The 21,766-nt window shown below is 46.1% G+C and overlaps 1 protein-coding gene across 1 annotated transcript; it reads left to right on the top strand.

Moving 5' to 3' along the window:
* The first annotated feature begins 321 nt into the window (after positions 1-321).
* Positions 322-21,650, top strand: SLC51B (SLC51 subunit beta). The gene is made up of 8 exons (XM_084641230.1): positions 322-425; positions 8,143-8,362; positions 9,154-9,288; positions 14,407-14,504; positions 15,557-15,931; positions 16,581-16,718; positions 18,670-18,760; positions 21,294-21,650. Exons 4-8 carry the CDS (start codon positions 14,465-14,467, stop codon positions 21,505-21,507), a joined length of 858 nt encoding a protein of 285 aa, XP_084497356.1. The 5' UTR covers positions 322-425; positions 8,143-8,362; positions 9,154-9,288; positions 14,407-14,464; the 3' UTR covers positions 21,508-21,650.
* Positions 21,651-21,766: the final 116 nt, after the last annotated feature.

The following is a 21,766-nucleotide window of genomic DNA, read 5'->3' as shown; positions in this document are numbered from 1 at the left end:
CACACCCCCCGTTAGAGCCCTCACGCCCTCCTGCACCCCTGCCCCAGCCTTGAGCCCCCTCCCGCACCCTGAACCCTTCATTACTGGCCCCACCTCAGAGCCTGCACTCCCAGTTAGAGCCCTCACCCCCTCCCACACCCTTCCCCAGCCCAGTGAAAGTGAGTGAGGGCGGGGAATGGAGTGAGTAAGGGGCAGGGCCTCAGGGAAGGGATGGGGCAGGGGGTGGGGTATCTGGGAAGGGGCGGGGCTAGGGCGTTTTGTGCGATTAGAAAGCTGGCAACCCTAGCAGGTGTGTGGTGCTTCTCACCCCGGTGTCCAGGGGAGCGCAGCCTTTGCGTTGGCAGGGCGAGGATAGCGACACGGATAACCTGAACATCTACCAACCTGAGTGTGCAGAGCTGCCCGGGCTGCGCTTAGCAGACTGTGTTAGGGTTTGATTTAAGACTATTTGTGTATTTTGACGTATGATGTGGACAATTTGTGTTTTAATGGTTATAAATATTTAACTTTTTGAATTGCAATGTCTACTGTTATGAAATAATTATGATTTGGCTTCCCCCACTGAATTTCCAATAACTGTGAAAATTTAAATCAATACAAAATTTTAAAAGTTTAAAAATAAACATCGCTATTATCCCTCAAAATTGTAAAAAAATAAAAATAAAATTCTACCATGCTTATATATATTATACTATGCATTATCTAGTTAGATATTACATTCTATTTAATAGAGAGAACATTATATTGTAAAATCAAAGGAACATTATGAAACCAATACAATAATTCAGGACTAATGCTTTCAGGAACAACAGTGTTCCTGGAAAAAGAACAGGAGGACTTGTGGCACCTTAGAAACTAACAAATATATTTGAGCATAAGCTTTCGTGAGTTACAGCTCACTTCATTGGATGCATGCAGTGTTCCTAGACTTACTGTATTTTCACTGTTGGATACTGAAAGACAACGAGGAGGCTCAAAATACCATGAGTAGCCAAGATCTTACATCACATCAGCCCTGTAAATGATACTCCAAGGTGTTAAACGCATCACACCCTAATCACAACGTTATGGCTCTCCAAATTTATTTAATCCCCTTTTTAGGAGCTACTTTAATCCTGTTTCCTGCTCCTGTTTTGTTCTTGCTGTGGCAAGCAGCAAAATGTCAGCTTCTGTTCCTTTTCAGAATGAAGCCTCATGGAAATTTCAGCTGCAACCAGGCAATTTTGTGAACCCAAGTGGTTTTTTGCCCATCTGTGTGTGCTTTCTTTGATTATCTTCACAACCAGCAACACAGAATCTAACCCTCTTTCTTGAACATGATCTTGTAACCTTCAGCCATGTGTTTTAAACTGGCTACATTTAGACGGAGTACAGTGTGTAAACATTAAGTGGAAAAATGTCAGGCAAAAAAAGGGCGACTGACACCAAAGTCACTGACTTCCTTCTGGTTCTGAGCAAGATTGACAATTAGATGCTGCGTTGGAAAAGTTAGTTCTTTTGGTGAGGCATGTTCTGTCTTAGCGATGGTTATAATTTAAGGAACATTCTGTTCTTGTAAAGTACAAGGTCAGGATAATCACTTAATGAACAGTCTTCTCCCGTAACATAAGAATGAAAATATTTTATCATCTTCTAAGAACATTCTTTTCTCTATGTTTATATATGTAACTCTGACTAAGTTTAATCAGAATTATGTGGTCAAATTTCCTACACTTCTAGATGACAATGTACCCTAGTAACTTTGACATTAAGAAGTTCTTCAGCATAGTATCTAAGAATTTGGGAATATTGTAGGTGGTCTAGTGTTGATATGGATTATTTACTCGTTAGATTACAGAATTTGTATAAGAAGCATATGCAGGAAAAGTTATCTATAGATGGCACTGTCCATTGAAGGTCATGTAATCTTTAACTTTCCAGTTTCATATTAAGCTCGGGTATAGAGGTCCTACTCCCTTCCAGCTCTCCTTTGCCCAATTTTAGGTTTCTGGAGGTGGCACTGCTCAATGGGTATTTGGCCAGTGCCATATCAGTGACTCTAGCCCCATGTGTGGAGGCAGAGAGGGAGCAGCGACTGGTGGTGGTGTGTAGGGTCTGTGGAGCTGCACACCACAGTGAAAAGCAGGTTGTGATGTGCAGTTGTGCATGTCATTGAAAGGCTCTGGCAGGGGGAAGGCGGCAGGGGACACCTCAGACAGCAGGGAGACTTTCCCGACAGCAGGGCAAGGCTTCGTCTCCCTGTGACAGGGAAAGATTCCAAACAGAGGTGGCAGTGGGACACGACACTGCTAAAACTAGGAGTGTGAATGGGGAAGGCATAGCTTGGATATGTAGAGAGCCGGGTAGTATGGTACGTACCTTAAGGTTCAGATGTGTCTTTACTCACATAAGCAGTGCCTCACTGTCTACACGATTTATACTTGTGCTGGGGGTGCGTGCAGTGTATGTACTCTACACGCCCGGTAAGGAGTGTATGGTGTCAAATAGGGAGTGCCTATTTAACAGATATCTTGCCATCTATGCCGGGAAAACCACACACCCTAGGACACATGCCACACAGCCTGGGACAGGGAAAATCTATCGCCGGGAATCGAAATGTTTTGTTTCTAATCATCCATTCAGACTCAATTCTTACTTAATTTTGACTTACAGAATCAAAACTTTACTGTTCCTGGAAGTCTTTGTCCTGAATTGCTGTGTTGGCCCCATGAAGTCTAGTCTCCCTTTGATTTTGCACTATAATGTTCAATATATTATATTACACACACAAAAACTACTCTTGTAGACAAAATAATGCATGATCGTGTAATAAAGACTGTATAATCATAATACATATGCACAAAAAAATAGAATTTCCACCATGTGCTATCATATTGACACCCACATAGTTCATCAGCATGGTTGGAACCTTGAAATCCAACATGCAGATCTCTGCCACTTGAACTGGAGTTTCTGATAGCAGTAGTAGGTTGTCGTCCTCTGTGGAGACCAGCACTACAGGAGGATGGGACACTTTCAGTGGGTTTGACGGATATTTACTGAGAGCAGAGGAATGGTGGGACTCAGGACTCTTGGTTTCTGGTGGGGAGTGTGATCTAGTGGTCACTTATTCTTTTGCCCATTCCCCCCAAACTTGACCCCTTCTGCCCCATCTCCTCCAACTTGCCCCTGTTTTGTCTCTTTCCCACCCTGACTCCTTGTCCCAGTCCCATCCACCTTGTCTAACCAATCCCAGCCTTCACTCCTACGGCCTCTCATCTCTGATCCAGCCTCCTTGTCCATCAAGTCCTAGTCTCCCAGCTCCAGATTCCCCATTCCAGTCTCCCCAACTTACATTCCCTGTCTCTTTGCCCAGCCATTCCTCTTTCTCCCCCACTGCAGGCTCCTTCTCCCTCGTTCCCCTCCCCCAGGTCAGGCTCCTGTCCCCTCTGCATTTGAGTCAGACAACTTCCTTCTCCATGCTGCTTGGGCCCAGAAAGGGTTCACCGAGAGCACAGGAGAGACAAGCTCCCTGCTCTCAGTTCCAGTGCCTGGCCATGACCCAACCCACCCCTGCATAGAGCTGCAATTGCAGGGGAAGGCCTGCTCAGCCCTGGGCTGGAGCATGTCCAGTATGTAGAGAATCTTTGGGGCTTTAAGCTGTGAAGCTCTAGCAGGCCTCTACTAAGCAAGTTCAAACTGCAATATCTCAAAGGCATATAACTCGGGGAAATGTGGGTGGATTTTCAAGTGGGCCGCAAATGGCACATCCCTGAACAAATTCCCAGCATCCAAATTGCAAGTTCCCGCTCCAAACCTGGAGCATTTTGGCTGACATTTTTGGGGAAAAAAAAAATGAAAAGGTCAGCCCGAGGCAGACACCTGGCATAGAAAGTGTCCGCTTTGCACATCATATTTGGCAATGTTACAAGAAACAGAAAAAAGGGTGTTATAATTGGAAGTGTAACACAACAATAATAACAAGTGGTGCTGCCAGCCCTGCCTATAACATATGACTTGAACAGCTAGTATGTAATATACATTAGAGATGCAATACATCAGATCTTGAAAGATATCATTTTGCTTCTCACCCTCCTTTTATTTGCCCACTTCAATTCCAATGTGATTTTAGCAACCACAATCTCATAAGCATACAATCACAGGACTGGAAGGGACCTCGAGAAGTCATCTAGTTCAGTCCCCTGAATTCATGGCAAGGCTACGTATTATCAGTGAGATCTAGAATTGTGGGGCATGAATCTGTCCAAATCAGAATGGCACCGTGGATAGGTTCAAAGCAGTGGAAAAATCAGGTCCTACTAGTTTGCGTCATCGTAAACATAATATCAAGTATACCGCTTGATCTCTCAGCCAACAGGAACAGCCTTCAGAGACGGCCATAACTGGAGCTGAGGGTGCTTAGCGCCTGGCAGGACTGGCTCAGTGAGTATGTCTATTGCAATGGAAGCTCAGGGTTAGTAGAATTCAAGTGAGCAGAGCCTGGGTTTGTTAACCTAGGGCTTGGGTGTCTACACTCAATTGTAACCCTGGGTTAGGAATTGTTGACCACTGAATGCGAACCTGGGAGGGGTGGTTGAATCCCGCCACCCATATCCAGACTTCCGAGTGCCCCCTTCCCCCCAAAATATGGCCACTCCAGCCCTTTGTTTATGGTGCAGCATGGGAAAACTTGACTGTCCACCAACCTTGACTGTTCAGAGGACAAAGGAAGCCAGACTGTGGGATACTTCTGGCAGACTCCCAGAGCATGAGTCCAGTGGGCTGTGTGTACACTGCAAAATAATAGGGCTAGAACCCTGGGTCCTGGCTGGACTCAGGCTTGGAGCCTCCACCCCCGTGGGATCCTGAGGTGGAGCCTTGGGTTAGTGTGATTTGTGACACTAAGGTGCCACAAGTACTCCTTTTCTTTTTGTGATTTGTGAGTAGATGGAAGGAGGGGTTAGGCCTGAGCCTAAGTTTGAACCATGGGCTTACACTGAAAAGAAAACAAAAATCCAGCAAGAGGGTGGGGCTCAGAACCTAGCCTCCAGCCCAAGCGGGAGTGTCTACACTGCTGTTTTTTGCCCCGTAGTGCAAGTCCTGTGAGTCCATGTCAGAAGACACGAGCTCTGAGACTCACTGCTGCAAGGTTTGGTTTGTTTGTTATATTTCAGTGTAGACATACCCTAAATGCCAACATTCTGAGCTCTTGGGGTGAAATCCTGGCCTTTTTGAAGTCAACAGCTAAACTCCCATTGACTTCAGTAGTACCAAGATTCCCTCTCAGGGGTCTACGAGGGCTAGAAATGCATATTGACACCATCGGAAAATGGAGAATAAAAGATTCCAGCTTTCTGGTGACCGTCATTAATTCTAGCTAATGGTTCACAATATATCAGACTGGTCGTTCATTGGTAGATTTTCATACTGATTTGTAATTTAATATAGCAAATGTAGGCCTCAGAATCCTGCCAGCAGGTATACTTAAGGATTCTGGAAATACTGAAACTTCATGCTGAATTCTTGCCAGACTCATTTACAAAATAATTAGTGTTTTGTTTCTGGTGCTTTCATGAAATGGTTTGAAAGTCACTCAGATATATTTTACTCCCAAGCGTTGATTCATGTCAGTACTGTAACCGCATAGTTCAGCTAGCTGTTTCATTATGACACACTGTACGGTGTACATGCACTGTAATTAAAGGCTTGTCTGGAAATAAATGTTTATTGCACAGGCAAAGGCACGATTTTTATTGTCATTCAAATAAAAAGCTCAGAGCCCTTGCTTTCCTAAGGGATTTGAGCTCTGATTTTGTATATGGCACCAAAAAAAAAGAAAAAGAAAAAGTGCTGAGTTATTCTGTAACCAGGTGTGTGGGGTCAAAGACACCAAAGGGATCAGAAACCTGTAATACAAACAGATAAGCAAAATCAAAATGCCAAGGACAGAGTCTGGTTTCTTCCTAGAAATACCAAAGACAAATCTGGGGAGGAGATGGAATACAAAGTCATGTGCTACCTTGTGGGTGGAGCCGAAGAGCTCAGATAAGGGATACAAAGGTGACAGTCAAAAGCTCTGGGGCATAAGGGCTCTTTGGAGCCTGCAGGAATCTTTTCCATTATTTCAGACGGTGGATCAGGCCTTCAGGGAGCCTCAGCCACGCACCATTCCCCCCAGGCGCACAACTTACTCCTGTGACCAGGAAGGGGGCTTAGGTCCATAGACCACTGAGTTTCCCCTGTGCAGGAGGAGTCCTCTGACGACTGAATAGTGCAGCTGCCCTAACACAGGACATGAACCAAATAATCACTGTGGAGCTATTGGACCTGCTCCTGGCTTCAATGGGAGCTGCAGATGGTCAGTGCCTCTAATTATTAGGCCCCTAAATATGATTTTCCATGCCTCACTTACATAGGCCTTCAAGTTTGGAAACGTAAGCTATAGTACAAACCCAGCATGGCTGGGCTTTAAGACCCCAGTTAGGGCAATATCATTCTGAAATCATAGATGATGATCAGCTTTAGTTGGATAGACCTTGGTGCTGGCTGGTCCATGCTTTCACTTGGTGACTGGTCTGTGTGGGTCAAGATCTTCCCCTCAGCCCCTTGATCTTCTGTTGAAGCCAACAAGTGAGGGGGATGTGACACAGTTTGGCCCTGTGATGGTGGAGGGAACTATTTGCTCAGTCTGATGTACACATTACGTATGATCATTTAAGGGGAAAGAAAAGCCATACAAACTCCCTGGGAATGGGTGATAATGCTGCGTCCGATGCGACAGAGCCCTTATAAATCATACAACTTGAAAGAAGAAGGAAAAAGACATTATAGAAAGCCTGGGAGAGAGAATGTATAAATTACAGCAAATCCCCTGCCTTTTAGCCTTAAGCCTCTCTCCTCAGGCTAAGTGAGCCTTTATGCCCCTAGGAATGGATTTTGAATGAAAAACTATAATCCTGTTTCCTGCCTGACTGAAGCTGAATAGTAAATCCTATCTGTCTGGGGAGTCTGAGCATTGGCAGGATAAGGTTTTATAGGGACGGGCAGAGAATGCTCTGAATTGCATATAGAGGGAGAACTCAAAGATAAATGATTGCAGGATGCAGCTTCAACACCAAAGAGGTTTCAGTTCAAATTGGAAAATGCTGAAGGCAGGGAGAGAACGTGGAGCCTGTGACAACCATTCCCTGACCATATGCTATTCATGATACTTGGCTGCTAGGAGCCTCACCACTGATATGGTATCTGGTTTTTCCTTTTTATTCACCGTTCAGTTGTGCACTCAGATGCTAAGATCAGACACGTGTAAAAACGCTAATGGCTTCTGTGACATTAATCCCTATTTGCAAATATGGCTGACATTAAAACCAATACGTTGGCATTATTATTGCATTGCAAAGTTTTACTGATTAATCAGTTAGAGTGTACCTGCAAGGGACCCGATCTGGCTAACTACAATACTTTTCCTACAGCCCTCACCCTTTCTCCCCAGTAAATCGCAGAATGGCCTTCTGCCACTATATCACATGGAACAAATAGTTATCCTACCACCTTTTCCTCCAGCGAATATGTCTTACAGTTCTTCCATGGACTGCTATAGTTAACTGCCATTATCACAGTGTAACTTGGCATGTTAATTATATGTAGAACAATCAGATAAAAATAAGCAAATTCAGATTTGGTGTGTGGGATGCCCAGCACCTCTAAAACAAGGCTTATGTACCTCTTGTATTATTGTTAACAATAATAATTTAGCTATCTCACCTTTCTCCACTTGTATGATGGGGATAAATATGTCCCTGCCTCCCAGGGGTGTTTTGGACTGTGTTTATTAACGCAGTCAGGTTTGTAAAGGGCTTTGAGAGCCTCAGCAGGAAGGTGCTATAGCAGTGTTGTTATTATCTACAAACACTGGGCAACACCTGTAATGTGTCTTTTTATGACAGTGGTGGATTAACACACGGGCCCCTGGGGCCTGTGCCCAGGAGCCCTGGGAAGATCTCATGATGCTAGGGCAGGATGATTTAACTGCTGCGCCCTCTGCTCTGCTGGCCAGGCTTGGGGCAAGGCTTCTTGGATGAGGCAGTGGTGGCGAGCGTGGTCAAGGGAGCAGCCACTGCCTCTTCCTCACCTGCTTGTTGTTTTCTTCGCGGCTGCCCACAGCTTCTCGCCGCTGCTGGTGACGGGCTCCCCCTGCATCCTCCTGCGCCTGGCCGGGACTAGGCGGCGAAGGAAGATGGAGACCACCACCACCTCCTCCCGCCCCAAGCTGTGCCAGAATGTCCACTCCCGGCTGGAGTCCTGCCGCCCCGAGCTGCGCCGCTAGGGCATGAACTGCAACCTGTACCTTAAAGTTATGAATAATAGAGTCATTTTACCTCAGGTTAGGATTATTTCTTTTAATTAAGTTACTTTCTGGACTTGTGCCTAGTGTCTTTCAGACCTCTTCCTGTCACAGTAGAAAAACTGAACTGTAACAGGATCAATAGGTGGAAAAACATGCATAATGGTCAGGTTAAAAAATATTGGGGGAGGTGAAAGAACCATTTGTTGACCTGTGGACAACTGATTCTTGAAATGCCAGTGTTGTCCAGATGAGCTGCGACCACCTTTGTGTGCTGGTATGGATAATATCTAGCCATATTAATTTTCTGTGTGGCAAAATTGAGCAGTTAATTTAGGCATAATGAACTGGGATATGATTTGCTTTCTTAGTAATGCAGTGTGTAAACACTGAATGGAGTCTTTGTATTAATGCATTTTGATACAGTCTTATTTTTAATGGGATGTTGGGGGGGGAGGGGGAGGGGAAATGTTCTTTGTGCCCAAGGCTCCAATACGTCTTAATCCACCTCTGCTTGTATGGTTTCACATAACGAAGGTTGAGCCACGAAAACCACATCGTGTAATTTTTTTTAAAAAACGGAGTACTAGGTTTCAGTATCTAGTTTTATTCAGAGCTCCTTTTTCATACTGATTATGCCAACAACTTGAGTAAATAAATGGAACATTCTTAAAGTTCATCTTGGGGGAAAGTTCATTCACCCTGTGTTGTAAATGGAACCAACAGCAGAGGGTGGTGTTATTTTCCAGGACTTTGAAAAACATACCTATAGGTTTCTGCTTTCCACATGATTACGAGCAGCAGAATGAATCACTGTGTGTGACTTTCAGACCGTCAGAGCAAAGAAGATCTAACTGCTGATGTGAAGTACTGAGAGGTGCTCAGCCGAGCACGTCAAAGCTGCAGATGGCAAGATTTACATAAGAAACGTAATTTCCCTTCCTCCAAGAACTACTGGCTTTCTGGTGAGTTCATGTTAGGTATTTTTAAAGGAGATTTTCTTTCTTTTTTAAGTTAAAATTATGGGATTTTTTTGAGATTTTTGTGTACAGCCTACATGATATTCTTAAGAAAAGTTAGTGTATCCTTTTATCAATAAGAAAGGGACCCATATTCAAATGTTTAAGCTCCTATGTATAGAAAACCAGAATAATACTGTGATTGAAAAATGTTGTGTAGATTTGCTCCTAGATTTCCAATTATGGAAAAGTTTAAAAAGTGCCTCCCTGTTTTAATATTTTTTCCTTTAATATGTTAAACAATTTTGCTCCCAAGTGCTAAAAACTTTGGGTTGAAGTGATTCCATAGTTTAACTTTCTTGGACACAAAAACATTGGCTTCTGTTTACAAGGTATTGCACTGTGTACACAAATTTATTACTAGAGTTAGGATGAGAGTATTCAGATCCAATATCTGGGATGACATGCAAAATTTAATGCAATTAATACACAGCCATCACCATAAACTGAGTCCAGCGGAACAGAGACAAGAGAATACAATTTTCTAAGGTGCTTAATCCCAAAATTTGAGTATCGTAATTGTATTATAATATATTGTAGGATGATAGGGCAAGGAGACAGAAAGGACATAAATCATTTTTTATCAAATAGTCCACATAGATGGCCTTTCTGAAGGTTGGACTGAGCCTTTGTTGCCGGTATCAACAAGATAAATCACAGATGGGGTTGGAGGACCTTCAAGGCCTGCTGGCCAGCTGATCTAATTTGTCAATAGAGTAAAAAAATTGGCATTGCGCTTTTATGAGCATCATTGGGAGTTCTACGCCCAGACTGAGCACAACATGTCTCCTAGTAAATGGCCTAAAATGTTAATGCCCAATAAAAGTCAACATGCAAAATAAAAAGAAAGGGTATATTTGCGACATTCTGGAACAGATTTTGATTGTGCAATATGGTGTGCCCAACCGGGGGTGGGGTGGGGGGGGAATATACTCTTGTGGGCCAGATCCTCAGATCCTAATATCTAGAGCCTGATTTCACAAACTTACTCGTAAGTTGATCAGATTGGCTGTATAGGTGCTGGAACTAGAGCTGCTGACCGTGCTGCTGCATGCCCTGGCTTGAAGCAGTTTCCATCACATACAGGGTTTGCAATTTGGTTCAATGGCTCTCAGCACCCCCACAGTACAAAATGTTCCAGCTCCCCGATTGCCTGCATGCCTAAGGATTGCTATCATGAGTAAGGTTTTGCAGAACTGGGTGTTGGGTTGTATAAAATATTCACAATTAATGTGAGTCTCACCATTTGATTTTCCACATTTCATTGCAATTTAATAAACAGGGTGCAATGGCATGACAAAACCTGCAAAATTCCATAGCACCTGGTTTTGAGTGGAACCTTGAGGTTTTTTGAAATGTGAAAGTCCATGCAGATGAGCATCCGTGTTTTCTCTGACTTGCATGTTTCAGTGAGAAAATCCAGGGTCTGAAAACAGTATGAAATTTTGCAGGTGTAATGTCACCCAAAATAACCTGAGGAAAAAATGTTCACCAAACAGGATGAAATATTGACCCCATTGTGCACAGGCCTGAAATTAACAAAAGCTAGGAAAATTGGGAAACTGGCTTTCTCTTTCCTGAGTTCCCCAAATTGTACCAAAGTATTAAAGGCTTCAGAGTAGCAGCCGTGTTAGTCTGTATCCACAAAAAGAAAAGGAGTACTTGTGGCACCTTAGAGACTAACCAATTTATTTGAGCATCAGCTTTCGTGAGCTACAGCTCACTTCATCGGATGGACCTCTGCACAGTGTGCGGTGTCTCCATCACAGACATCAGGAGGTGAGTCTCTAATAGGACTGCAAACTTAACTCTGAATTGGTCACGGTGCAGCTCCAGCGAGTCTAGCCCAGTGATCTAAGGCTGTATCTACACTATGAGTTAGCAGTATGATTCCCCTGTTTGTATACACACATTTGCATTGGAGCTCATTGAGCTAATGTCAGTGTACAAAGCAGTATAGCCACGGAGGCTTAGCTGTGCCGAGTACAAACCTGCCTGAACCTTGTGGGTATGTACTCAGCCTGGCTAACTGGTACCTTCACTGCCACTACCCATGCTACCATGGCTACGCTGCTGTTTAGACGCACGCTCGCTCAGTGAGAGGTAGCAGGAGGATGTGTCGTGAGTGAGGGCATTGCATCCCTAACTCCTTGTGTAGACGTAGCCTTAGTGACAGCAACTATGGCTGTGGTTTCAGAGTAGCAGCCATGTTAGTCGGTATCCGCAAAGAGAAAAGGAGGACTTGTGGCACCTTTGAGACTAACAAATTTATTTGAGCATAAGCTTTTGTGAGCTACAGCTCACTTCATCGGATGCATGCAGTAGAAAATACAGTGGGGAGATTTTATATACACAGAGAACATGAAACAATGGGTGTTACCATACACACTGTAACGAGATTGATCAGGTAAGGTGAGCTATTACCAGCAGGAGAGGGAAAAAAAAACCCAAAAAACCCCACAACCTTTTGTAGGGATAATCAAGGTGGGCCATTTCCAGCAGTTGACAAGAACGTGTGAGGAACAGTGGGGGGAAGGGAGGGAAATAAACATGGGGAAATAATTTTACTTTGTGTAATGACACATCTACTCCCAGTCTTTATTCAAGCCTAATTTAATTGTGTTCAGTTTGCAAATTAATTCCAATTCAACAGACTCCAAGGAGAGACCAGCTCCCGGCTTTTGGTTATCGAAGCAAAAGAGCCAATGATTTTAAGCATGAAATGCTGCACATCATAATACCTGTGAGAGGGCAGTTTACAAGGCTGTGGTTCAGGCTTGAAATGCAAAGCTCTCTGGAACCATATGCTCAGTTCAGGCTTTCATATGCTGGAGGCAGATAAACGGAATTCAGTGAGTTTATTTTGTGTGTGAGAGAGATGAATGAGGCTTTAAATATGGAGCTCCTGTCAGGAACATGTGGACGTAAAAGATTCCTTCACCGTTTCCATAATAGCAGGGGGTTTGCCCTAATGTCCTTTACCAAAATTTCCCCTTCTCCCACTCATGCGCAAAACACTGCTTGGTTGCTGCTCTCCACCCCAGAGGTGGTTGCTGTTCATTGGTATTTTATGGGGCTAAATCCTCTGAAGCCACTCTCCTGAATTCGCAAAAAGAAAAGGAGTACTTGTGGCACCTTAGAGACTAACCAATTTATTTGAGCACAAGCTTTTGTGAGCTACAGCTCACTTCATCGGATGCATACTGTGGAAAGTGTAGAAGATCTTTTTATATACACACAAAGCATGAAAAAATACCTCCTCCCACCCCACTCTCCTGCTGCTAATAGCTTATCTAAAGTGATCACTCTCCTTACAATGTGTATGATAATCAAGTTGGGCCATTTCCAGCACAAATCTCCTGAATTCATTGCTGTCCATGGGAGTTTGATCTGAGCAAGGACTTAAAGATTTTGCCCATAGTTTATGAAGCATTTTGGGATAAAAAATGCCATATAAATGTCAAATATTATTATTAGAACATGCTATTACACAGAAAACATCTCTTCACGATTTAAAACATTCAGTGTTGGACTTCTTGTTTGGAGGTAACATTCAGATAAGTTGCTTCCTGTGGCACACCGTAGTTTGCTTGTTCTTTCTATGGTGAATGATCTATATGTAGGCATACAAACTTAATGGAGAGTGTGGTAACTCGTACGTCCCTACAGGGGTTTCAGGGGTTTCATTCTCTGAAAGGCCGTGCTATTGTAAAACATAACATTGCAGAATCCCATTTGCACATGTACTGCCTATAGCATGACTGTCTGTCACGAGGAAATGAGCCTGCATGCTTAGCTGGCCATAAAATATGAACTTTGAATTGTTAAGACATTGTAATCCATGACCTAAGGCCAGAAAAAAGCAATCGCTAGGTGAATAACCAGTAGTACAGATTTTTCATGTAATAGTCAGCAGGGTCCTTATTAGCATTCATTGAGCAGTGTAATGTGTTGGTGAGCAATTGACCAGGGGCAGTTCTGGGGTCAGAAGAAATAACATGAGCTATTGCACCTTAAAGCAAGAGTGTGCAATGGATGCAAAAATCTCTGTGGTTATAATAGTAATTAATGAAATATGAAGACAGAGTAGCTCAGGGAATGGGATGAAGAGTCATCCCAGTGATGGGATGAAGAGTCATTTACCTAGAGGTAGGTCACAGTTCAAATCCAGAGTAGTTTGGGAATGAAAGTTTTTACCATCTAGTGGACTGAATAAATGAAGTCTCATGGGCTCATTCCAGACCTTAACAGGCAAGTATCCCCACCTCAATCCCTCCAGATGGGACTGAGGCACACTGGTGGTGGGACAAACAGGCAGAGTGAGTGTAGGAGCTGAGGACTTCTTAAGGGGTGGGTGGTGGATGCTCAGTCTGCTCAGAGGAGTGAGAGGTGCCTGCTTCTAGGAGCTACTCAAGGAACAAGAGACACCTTCCCTTCAGCCTGGTACCAGGAGCTGCCTCCTCCCCCTTCTGATAGCTGAGTTCTCCACTCTCAAGGCTTGGTCACTTCTTCTGCTTTCCTCTGACTAGCAGCAGATGCTCTCACAAGACGTATCTCTGGTGCTGAATGGCAGGGGAGCCAGTGAGGGAAGCAGCTGCCACTTGAGGAAGGAACAGAGGAAAGGAGCCTTGCTGGGAAAGGAGCTGGCTCCTGGCAGCAGGCCAAGGGGCTGCTCAGGGGATGGCAGCTCCCTGGGTGGCTCTTAGAATCAGCTCTGCATCCCATCCTGTCAGCTCGGCCTGGTGTAATGAGAAGAAAGCAGCACAGAAGTCGAAGCTGGACGTCAGAACATATGTCTGAAAGGGCCGATCTAGCAGGCAGTGGAATGGGCTGGATCTCCCATTGCTCATGTGTTTAAAATGAGACGGAAGAGAGCTCAGATGCTGGACACTGGGAAATGGACATGCTGGCCTAACATCTTTGGTTCTTCTGAGCCTGTTACAGCAGCGACATTGTTTTGCATGGATATGGGCAGTGACCTCTACTACTATCAAACTACGACAACCCAGGTTCTCAGGGTGTCAAGAAAGTATCCATAACCTCTTGGCTTTTTTACTTTCCCAGGTTTCCAAGTACCATACTTTGAAGAAGGCCTCTCCATTTCAGACTAGTACCTACAACTATGAAGTCACTCTGGATAATCCTCTTTCTACTGGTGCAAGGTAGAGTCTCTGCTTGGTGAAAGGACAGCGTACGGAGCAGCCCCCCCATACCGAGACAGCTCCTGGGCTTGGACTCTTACCCACGTCAGGCTGAGCAGGCGGCACTGACAATCAGGGCTACAAAATGAATCACTCTGGGGCTAGGTGCCCTACTTAGATGCACCATTGCTTCCCTATATCTGCATGCCCAGTTGCCACATCTGGCTTGAAAATGGGCATTGGCACCTGAAGTGGCTCTTTCAATGCCAGTCTGGCCATTGGCAAACAGAGGTTCGGTTTGAGTGTGTGCGTGCACACACGATACCTGCGTGTGTAAATATAAGTGTGCTATTGCAGTCATGTTTTACACAAGTGGGGCTCTAGCTCCTTGATCATTTGGCTGTCTACGTTCTGAGCCATGGGCCAGTTCTCCTCTAGTCCATATTGGCGTAAAACTGGAGTAACCCCAGTGACAGTTACTTCCAAATTCTGCCCTCAGTTAGGCTGTTGCGATCCCATTGACGTCAGGGTCGTTACCCGAGTGTAACCATGGGCACAATGTGACCCAAAGTCATTCATTATAGGGACGAGCTTTCTCGAACTGCCCATAGCAGAGATGTGCTAGGACTGAAATACCCAAGATTAGCTAGGAACAATAAAAGGTCTAGTAGCTGAACTTGATATTCCCCCCAATACCGAGAGAGCCAGATCACAGATGTAGCTGAGCAGTTGGGTTGTAAGCTGGGGATGTTAATGAGGACATGGATAACCTCTTCCCCCAACTGTAGAGCAGCAGCTTATAAAGGACTGCAGTGGGTTTCCTTCTGATCTGAAACACTTAGGCTCCTTAGAACAACAACAGGTTGAAATCCCAGGAGAGCTGACTCAGTCCTTCCAAGAGAGGGAAACTGAGCTCCATGCAATTCACTGCTTGTGTGGCTTTTGCATGAGTCCTGTCTGCTCCCTGTAGACATTAATAGATTGCTTGACTTGATTACAGTCTGTACCATACTTTGTAGATAACCGTCCCATCCGTACAGGATGACTGTGCTCAAGCTCTGGTTTCTTTGCAGGCACACAGGGTTTTCTCATTCAAAACGTTAAAGTCAAGCTGTGTTTACAAGCCAGCACAACAGATGAGAATTTACTTTTAGAGGACTGTAATCCCACTTCAGAGTTCCAACACTGGTCTTGGCAAGACAACTCCTTGATCAATCAAGGCACCAGGAAATGTCTGTCTTCAGATGAAGCCAACAGCGTGCGGTCAAGTCCCTGTGAAAGTGCAGCACATGCAAACTGGGAGTGTGTTAATTTCATGCTGCACTCTGTGGGCAGCATCCGTATGTACCTGACTGCAGAAAAGAATAAAGCCACTCTGACGAATACAAAAAGCCCAAGTTCCCGATGGCGAGTCAGTAGGGGGCAGAGCGTATGCGATCAGAAGCCAGGTAAGCATCAGACACCAAAAAGAAAAGACACTCACTAAACTCATGGAACGCTTGCTAATAATATGCAATGAATTTGCTGCGTTCTTGCCATCCTGTGTATCACACACAAAGGGGATCCGCAGTGTCCGCCAATCAGCTGAAAAAAACAACACTGTTCACTGGGCAGCGTCTCCCACAGATAACAAAGGGCTTTAACAAGCATGCAGATAGGTATTGATGCTATAGGCCCCATAAGGTAGAAAGTCAACTTCAGATTTCTCAGTCCCTTTAGGTAAAACCTGAGTATAAAAGAACGAGATCTGGTCTCACTGAACTCAAAGGTCAGAGTGTCACTGACTTCCTGATTTGGCCATAAGTAAGAAAACCTGACAAATAAAGATCTATATGGAGCACAGACATTTTTCTCAGATTCCTGTTCCTGGGATACTCTGAGCCACATTTTCAGCTGTAGACCCTGTTTGCAAGCTTACTTTTGTGCATGCAATGGCCTGTGCCCACAAAACCCCATTTTGCATACTTGAGTTGCACCCGCACAAGCATACATGAGAAACAAGAGAAATTCAGCCCTGTGAATCAGTAGCGAGGCTCTTCTATCTTGTGCATTTGCAATGGAAACAGATGTCCCGTCCATCTTTCTGTTTTTTCACAGCAAAGGCAGAGGGCAGTAGATATTTCGCTATGGCTCTTACCACCGCACAAATGCATGACGAGGTGGAAGGCAATCCCATTTCTGGAATGTCTCAAGAACAACTACAGGAGATGTTGTGGTTTTTCCGGACAGAAGATTGTAAGTACCATAACTTAACATGGTAGACGGCCGGGGGCTGCAGGGGAAGCAAATGTCTGGTTGTGAACCTTGTTGGCTAGTGGCAGATAGCAAGGGGAGTTACTCCAGCCGTAGAGGATGGCCAGAAATGGTTTTCCTGTCCCATGAGAGTTTATGAGTTTCCAAGATTTTTTTTACTTGGGTGATTTTTAAAACCAGCTCTTTCCCACGAACAATTTCAGTGTTGATAAATCAGCCTTTTCCCAAAACATGTTTCATCAGAAAATTCCCGACTAACTCTCTCCAGAGGTAGCTGCCTATGTTACAAACCTAGGTCCTTCCCTGGCTCTGGCAGGGCCTCTAGAATCAAGAGGCAAATACCAGTGGGATGGGCGACATCTTATTACCGAGATCTCCCTTGCATATTTCTACATCCCACATGGAAACGGCTCCAGTGTGCTGACTGACCTTTCTGCCGAATGGGTCTTCCAGCCATTGGAGCAAAGGTCTGATCAGCAGCTGCTTCGGCAGAACAGGAGGCACGGATGATGCGGGCTGGGCTGAGGACATACGGTCAGTCCCACACCCACTGAGGTCAAGGGCAAAGCTCCCCTTGACTTTTGTGGTGCAGGATCAGAGTCCTAGCACCCAAGGGAAAAAGCCAGGCTATCCTGGGCTGGAGCTGGCTCCAGAGACTGGTACAGAAAACACTGGGATTAAATCCAATAAAGAGTGTGTAGAAGAGCTCAGGCATGCCATGGAGTTTGATCATCAAATATTAGCTTTTAATGGGCCAAATCCCAAAGTAAATGGAGTTTTGCCTGAGTAAGGACTTCAGGTCTGGACTGCTTTCGATTACTTGCTGATAACACACCAGGACAAATAAGTTCTACTCTCTGCTTCAGCCCTAGACTCCCTCCTTCTCTTTGGGTAAAAGCCCACTCACCCATTTTGAGGTTTAATTCTGCCAGGTTCTTTTCACTCCTGACAAGCAGCTGCCTTGGGGTGCTCCTGAATTGGGGTACACAGCCTACGTGATGTGTCCTCAGGAGCAGGCCACGTAAGGGCACGTTAGAGGTCCTGCAAGGTCACAGGGGCTACCCTGCCTTTCACAGCACTTGTGAAATCAACAGGGGCAGAGGGCGTTTATGCATTTTGCAGGAGACATTCAGGCCCGGTTAAGTGACTAAAAACCTCCGAGGATCTGGCCCTCAGAGCTTCGGCAGATTAGGCTCTCATGCAGCAAGCTTATGAAAGAGCTAGTTTTCTTCAGGCATATAATGTACGCACGGTGGGCCAGATCCTGAGCTGATCATCCTCCGAAGCACCAGGCATGGCCATGGCTGGAGATGAGGAGGCCAGGGCCCTGAGGTGGCAGCAAGCAGTCACTTTCTCAGGTCCTTGGCTGGCTGGTTCTTGCTCACATGCTCTGGGTCTAACTGATCGTCATAGGTGGAGTTGGGAAGGAATGTTCCCTCAGGTCAGACTGGCAGTGACCTTGGGAGGGGGGTTTTCACCTTCCTCTGCAGCATGTGGGTACGGGTCACTTTCCCGGATTACCTGGGTATAGCTCATTAACCATTTCCCTGCCAGTGCAGGGGCCTGGGACAGTGGTACACCCTCCTGTTCTTTCCCAAAGACACCCAACAGTCTAGCCTCTTGTGGGCTGTAATCTGTTGGTCTCATTTCGGTGGTTGGGTCAGTGTGCGGGTGCAGGGTGGGGCTGGTGGCCTGGGATCTACAGGAGGTCAGACTGGGTGATCTGATGGGCCTTTCTGGCCTCAAACTCTATGACTCTTTGAAGGGAGCTCAGCACAGGCCCCTTTGCACTCCCCTAATCCTGCAGCTGATCTGCACCAAACTCATCGACTCCGCACAACTTGGAGCACCCCCGACAGAACTTGGCTGTAACGTGGTTGTCAGAATGGCTCTGCACACGCTGACTTCACTTGTCAATGCTTCTCCCCGCCAGCATCCACGTGGAATTATTCCATTCTAGTCCTGTCCTTTGTGGTTCTGTTTCTGGGCCTCCTTCTTCTGGGAATAAACATCATGGCAAACAGGTAAGACACACAGAACTTTAGGGGTACAGGGAGGCTGTAAGACCCACTGCAGGGGCACAGGGGAGAGCAAGGCCATGGAGACACTGGGACAGCACCTGCAGGAGGGACAGCTGCTAAACCCTGTACAGAGTGCTCCATGGATGTGCTCCTGAGCGGGACAAGGCTGTAATCCCCTCAGTGCTTGTCCTTAGAGGCAGCCAGGGTAGGGATAACTGGGTTCCCCCTCCTTAGGTGCACAGGCTCTCTGCATGTGGAATGCCAACAGACCCGTCGTCAGCAGGCGGGATCGAACCTGGAGTCTCTGGAGCTTAAAGCATGAGCCTCCCACATGAGCTAAAAGCCAGCTGGCTGTTAGCTAAGGCTGTAGAGCAAAATCATTTAACTCTCTCTTTAAGTGGTCTCGGTGCCACTAGATGGGACAGAACAACTCACCCAGGAGGTGTGTGGGTTACACATGCCCCCCCCCGACACGCCCGCGCATCACCAGCCAGGACACAGCCTGTGGGATTTTGGTTGAGGAACATGCTGTTTTAAATGGGATCTTTATTACGATTGCTTTTAAGAAGAGGTGATTCAAAAAATCATTCCAGTGGGTGTCCACACAAAGACAGAACCATTTTCCAACCTACTCCAGTTCTTACTTACTCACTAGGCTGCTAATCTGAATTCACTGCAGGGCTCTAGTGACTGAAAGCTGTTGCCATCTGATGGCTGCCGAGTGGCCAGCAGAGAAATTCTTACGATTGTGTGCCAGGCACCAAACAAAATCACTTGCACATCTGAAATATTAGATCAATAAGAGTTAACAGTTTGCATTTCCATCATGCTTTGGACCTGTTTCCTGATGTACTGTGCAATGGCAGGCAGTTGTTATCCCTGTTTTACAGATGAAGTAAATGATGCCTGGAGAGGTTTAGCATCTTAATACCCCATTCCCACAGTGGAAGAAATCCCAGATCTGTGCTCTTTCCTTTAGAACAGGAAGGAAGGCCCAGTGGTCAGTTCAGTTTCTTGTTCTGCTCTACCACCAACTTCTTGTATGACCTTGGGTAAGTCACTTAGCCTTTCTGTGCCTCAGTTTCCCCATACATAAACTGGAGATAATAGCATGTCTCCAACTCACAGAGCTACTAAGAGAAAAGATCCATTTAAATAAGATTGCGAGGAGCTCAAATACTCTGAAAATTTGGGCTGAATAGGTACCTAAGATAGATGCCCCTTTGCCTCGCCTATTTAAAATAATCTTTCACACCATTTGGTTTCTAGAGCAAAAGTAGGATTTAATCATTGTCAGATACAGCATCAGAGAATGTGCCAACCCTCATAATCCAGGTTCTGCTGGGATAACAAGTATTACACCACTCTGCTGTGCTAAAACACATTGGTCGAGTACCACAGAGCTGAGAATGAGTCTTCTCCTCAAGCAACAATCTTTGCACCACACTCAGGTTATATAATAATAAGAGTTTTCTCTTCATCTAAAAGAAGAAAGAAGCAGCAGCAAAGTGTTAGGCATTTGATTTAGACCAGGGGTCTCAAACTCGAATTACCAGGAGGGCCACATGAGGACTCGTACGTTGGCCCAAGGGCCGCTGCCCCTGCCCCCCACTCTACCCCTGCCCCTGCCCGCGTGGTGCAGCAGGGGGCTCAGGGCAGGGGGTTGGGGTGCAGGAGGGAGTGCGGGGTGCAGCAGGGGGCTCAGGGCAGGGAGTTGGGGTGCAAGAGGGAGTGCGGGGTGTGGCAGGGGGTTGGGGTGCAGGCAGGGGGCTCAGGGCAGGGAGTTGGGGTGCGGGGTGCAGGAGGGGTTCAGGTTCTGGCCCAGCGCCGCTTACCTTGAGCGGCTCCGGGGTGGCAGGGGTGCGCACCGGGGCCAGGGTAGGCTCCCTGGCTCTGGCCCCAGCCCCATGCTGCTCCGCTCCACTTCACACAGTGTCACCAGCAGCTGCTGGAGTCAGCAAGCTGGGAGCTGTGGCCCTGGGGAGAGGCGGTGGCAAACAGCTGGGGGCTGCAGGGACGGCCACTGAGAGTAAGGGGGGGCATGCCTGGGGGGCACATGACTCAAGCTGTTGGGGGAGACAAAGCTTTAAATTGTGCCCCCCCTCCCCCCAGCAGGCACCAGTTGTCTCTGGCAGAAGTCCCTAGCCCCACTACCCCTGCCCCAGGGCAGAAGCCCTGAGCTCTCCCCCACCCCCCAGTCTGGTGGATGGAGAAGGAACGGGCGGGGCAGCTCTGCGAGTTGCACTTTAACTGTAAAAGAGCTGCAGGCGGCTCACGAGCCATGGTTTGGCCACCCCCCGATGTAGACAACTTGGTGTATTATGTTTTCTCGTTGGATTCGCTGTAGTAATATAAACGGCAGCTGTGTGTGTTAAAACACTTCACTCCATTTAGACGCCCGGACGCCTCTGGGGTTTTCTAACCACCATCGGCGAATGTACGCACCACGCCGAGCCGTGCATATGCCAGTTCCACACCTGCCGCACGGAAGCCTGCGGTTTCACTTCTTGATTCTTTTTGTATCCCTCCCCATTAGAAATAGGAAGATTATCCTCATGTGTGAACAAGCTGCCAAACCAGCTGAGCCGGAAGCCAAGCCACCCTTTGTGGATTTGAAGGAAGATAATAACTTGAATCCTTTCATGCAAGATTTGCTGCCCAAAGGACAAAGACCAGGGGAGGTTTTGGTTCAGTGGAAGGATGGCAGTGTTACAGCCCTGTATGCAGAGAAGTCTGAGGAGGACATGTAACCGTGAGCGCAATCCAAGTCTAGACCCCAGACAAATATTTCACCAAGTGTCATGTAGCTAAATTCATGCTGACTGGCGCTTTGAAAGTTAAGCACAGCTTATCAAAGGGAATAAAAAGAAATGGCAGAGGAGATTTCTTAGCATGAGCTGCTCTTGACTCAGATCGTCTGGTCTGGTCCCACCGGCTTTGATGCCAATACGGCCTGATCCTTACCTGCTGCTGTCATTTGGTTCCAAGGCTACTCCTACATGCCAGCCT

The sequence above is a fragment of the Lepidochelys olivacea genome (assembly GCF_965140295.1).
Source record: "Lepidochelys olivacea isolate rLepOli2 genome assembly, chromosome: 10".
Classification (NCBI taxonomy): Eukaryota; Metazoa; Chordata; order Testudines; family Cheloniidae; genus Lepidochelys; species Lepidochelys olivacea.
The sequence above is the reverse complement of the archived record's forward strand: the minus strand, read 5'-3'. Positions and strand labels throughout refer to the sequence as shown.

Coding starts and splice junctions, on each gene's coding strand:
- SLC51B (XM_084641230.1), top strand. CDS start 14,465: ATGAAGTCACTCTGGATAATCCTCTTTCTACTGGTGCAAG. Junction 14,505..15,556: donor CCTCTTTCTACTGGTGCAAG/GTAGAGTCTCTG, acceptor GTTTCTTTGCAG/GCACACAGGGTTTTCTCATT. Junction 16,719..18,669: donor GTTTTTCCGGACAGAAGATT/GTAAGTACCATA, acceptor TCTCCCCGCCAG/CATCCACGTGGAATTATTCC.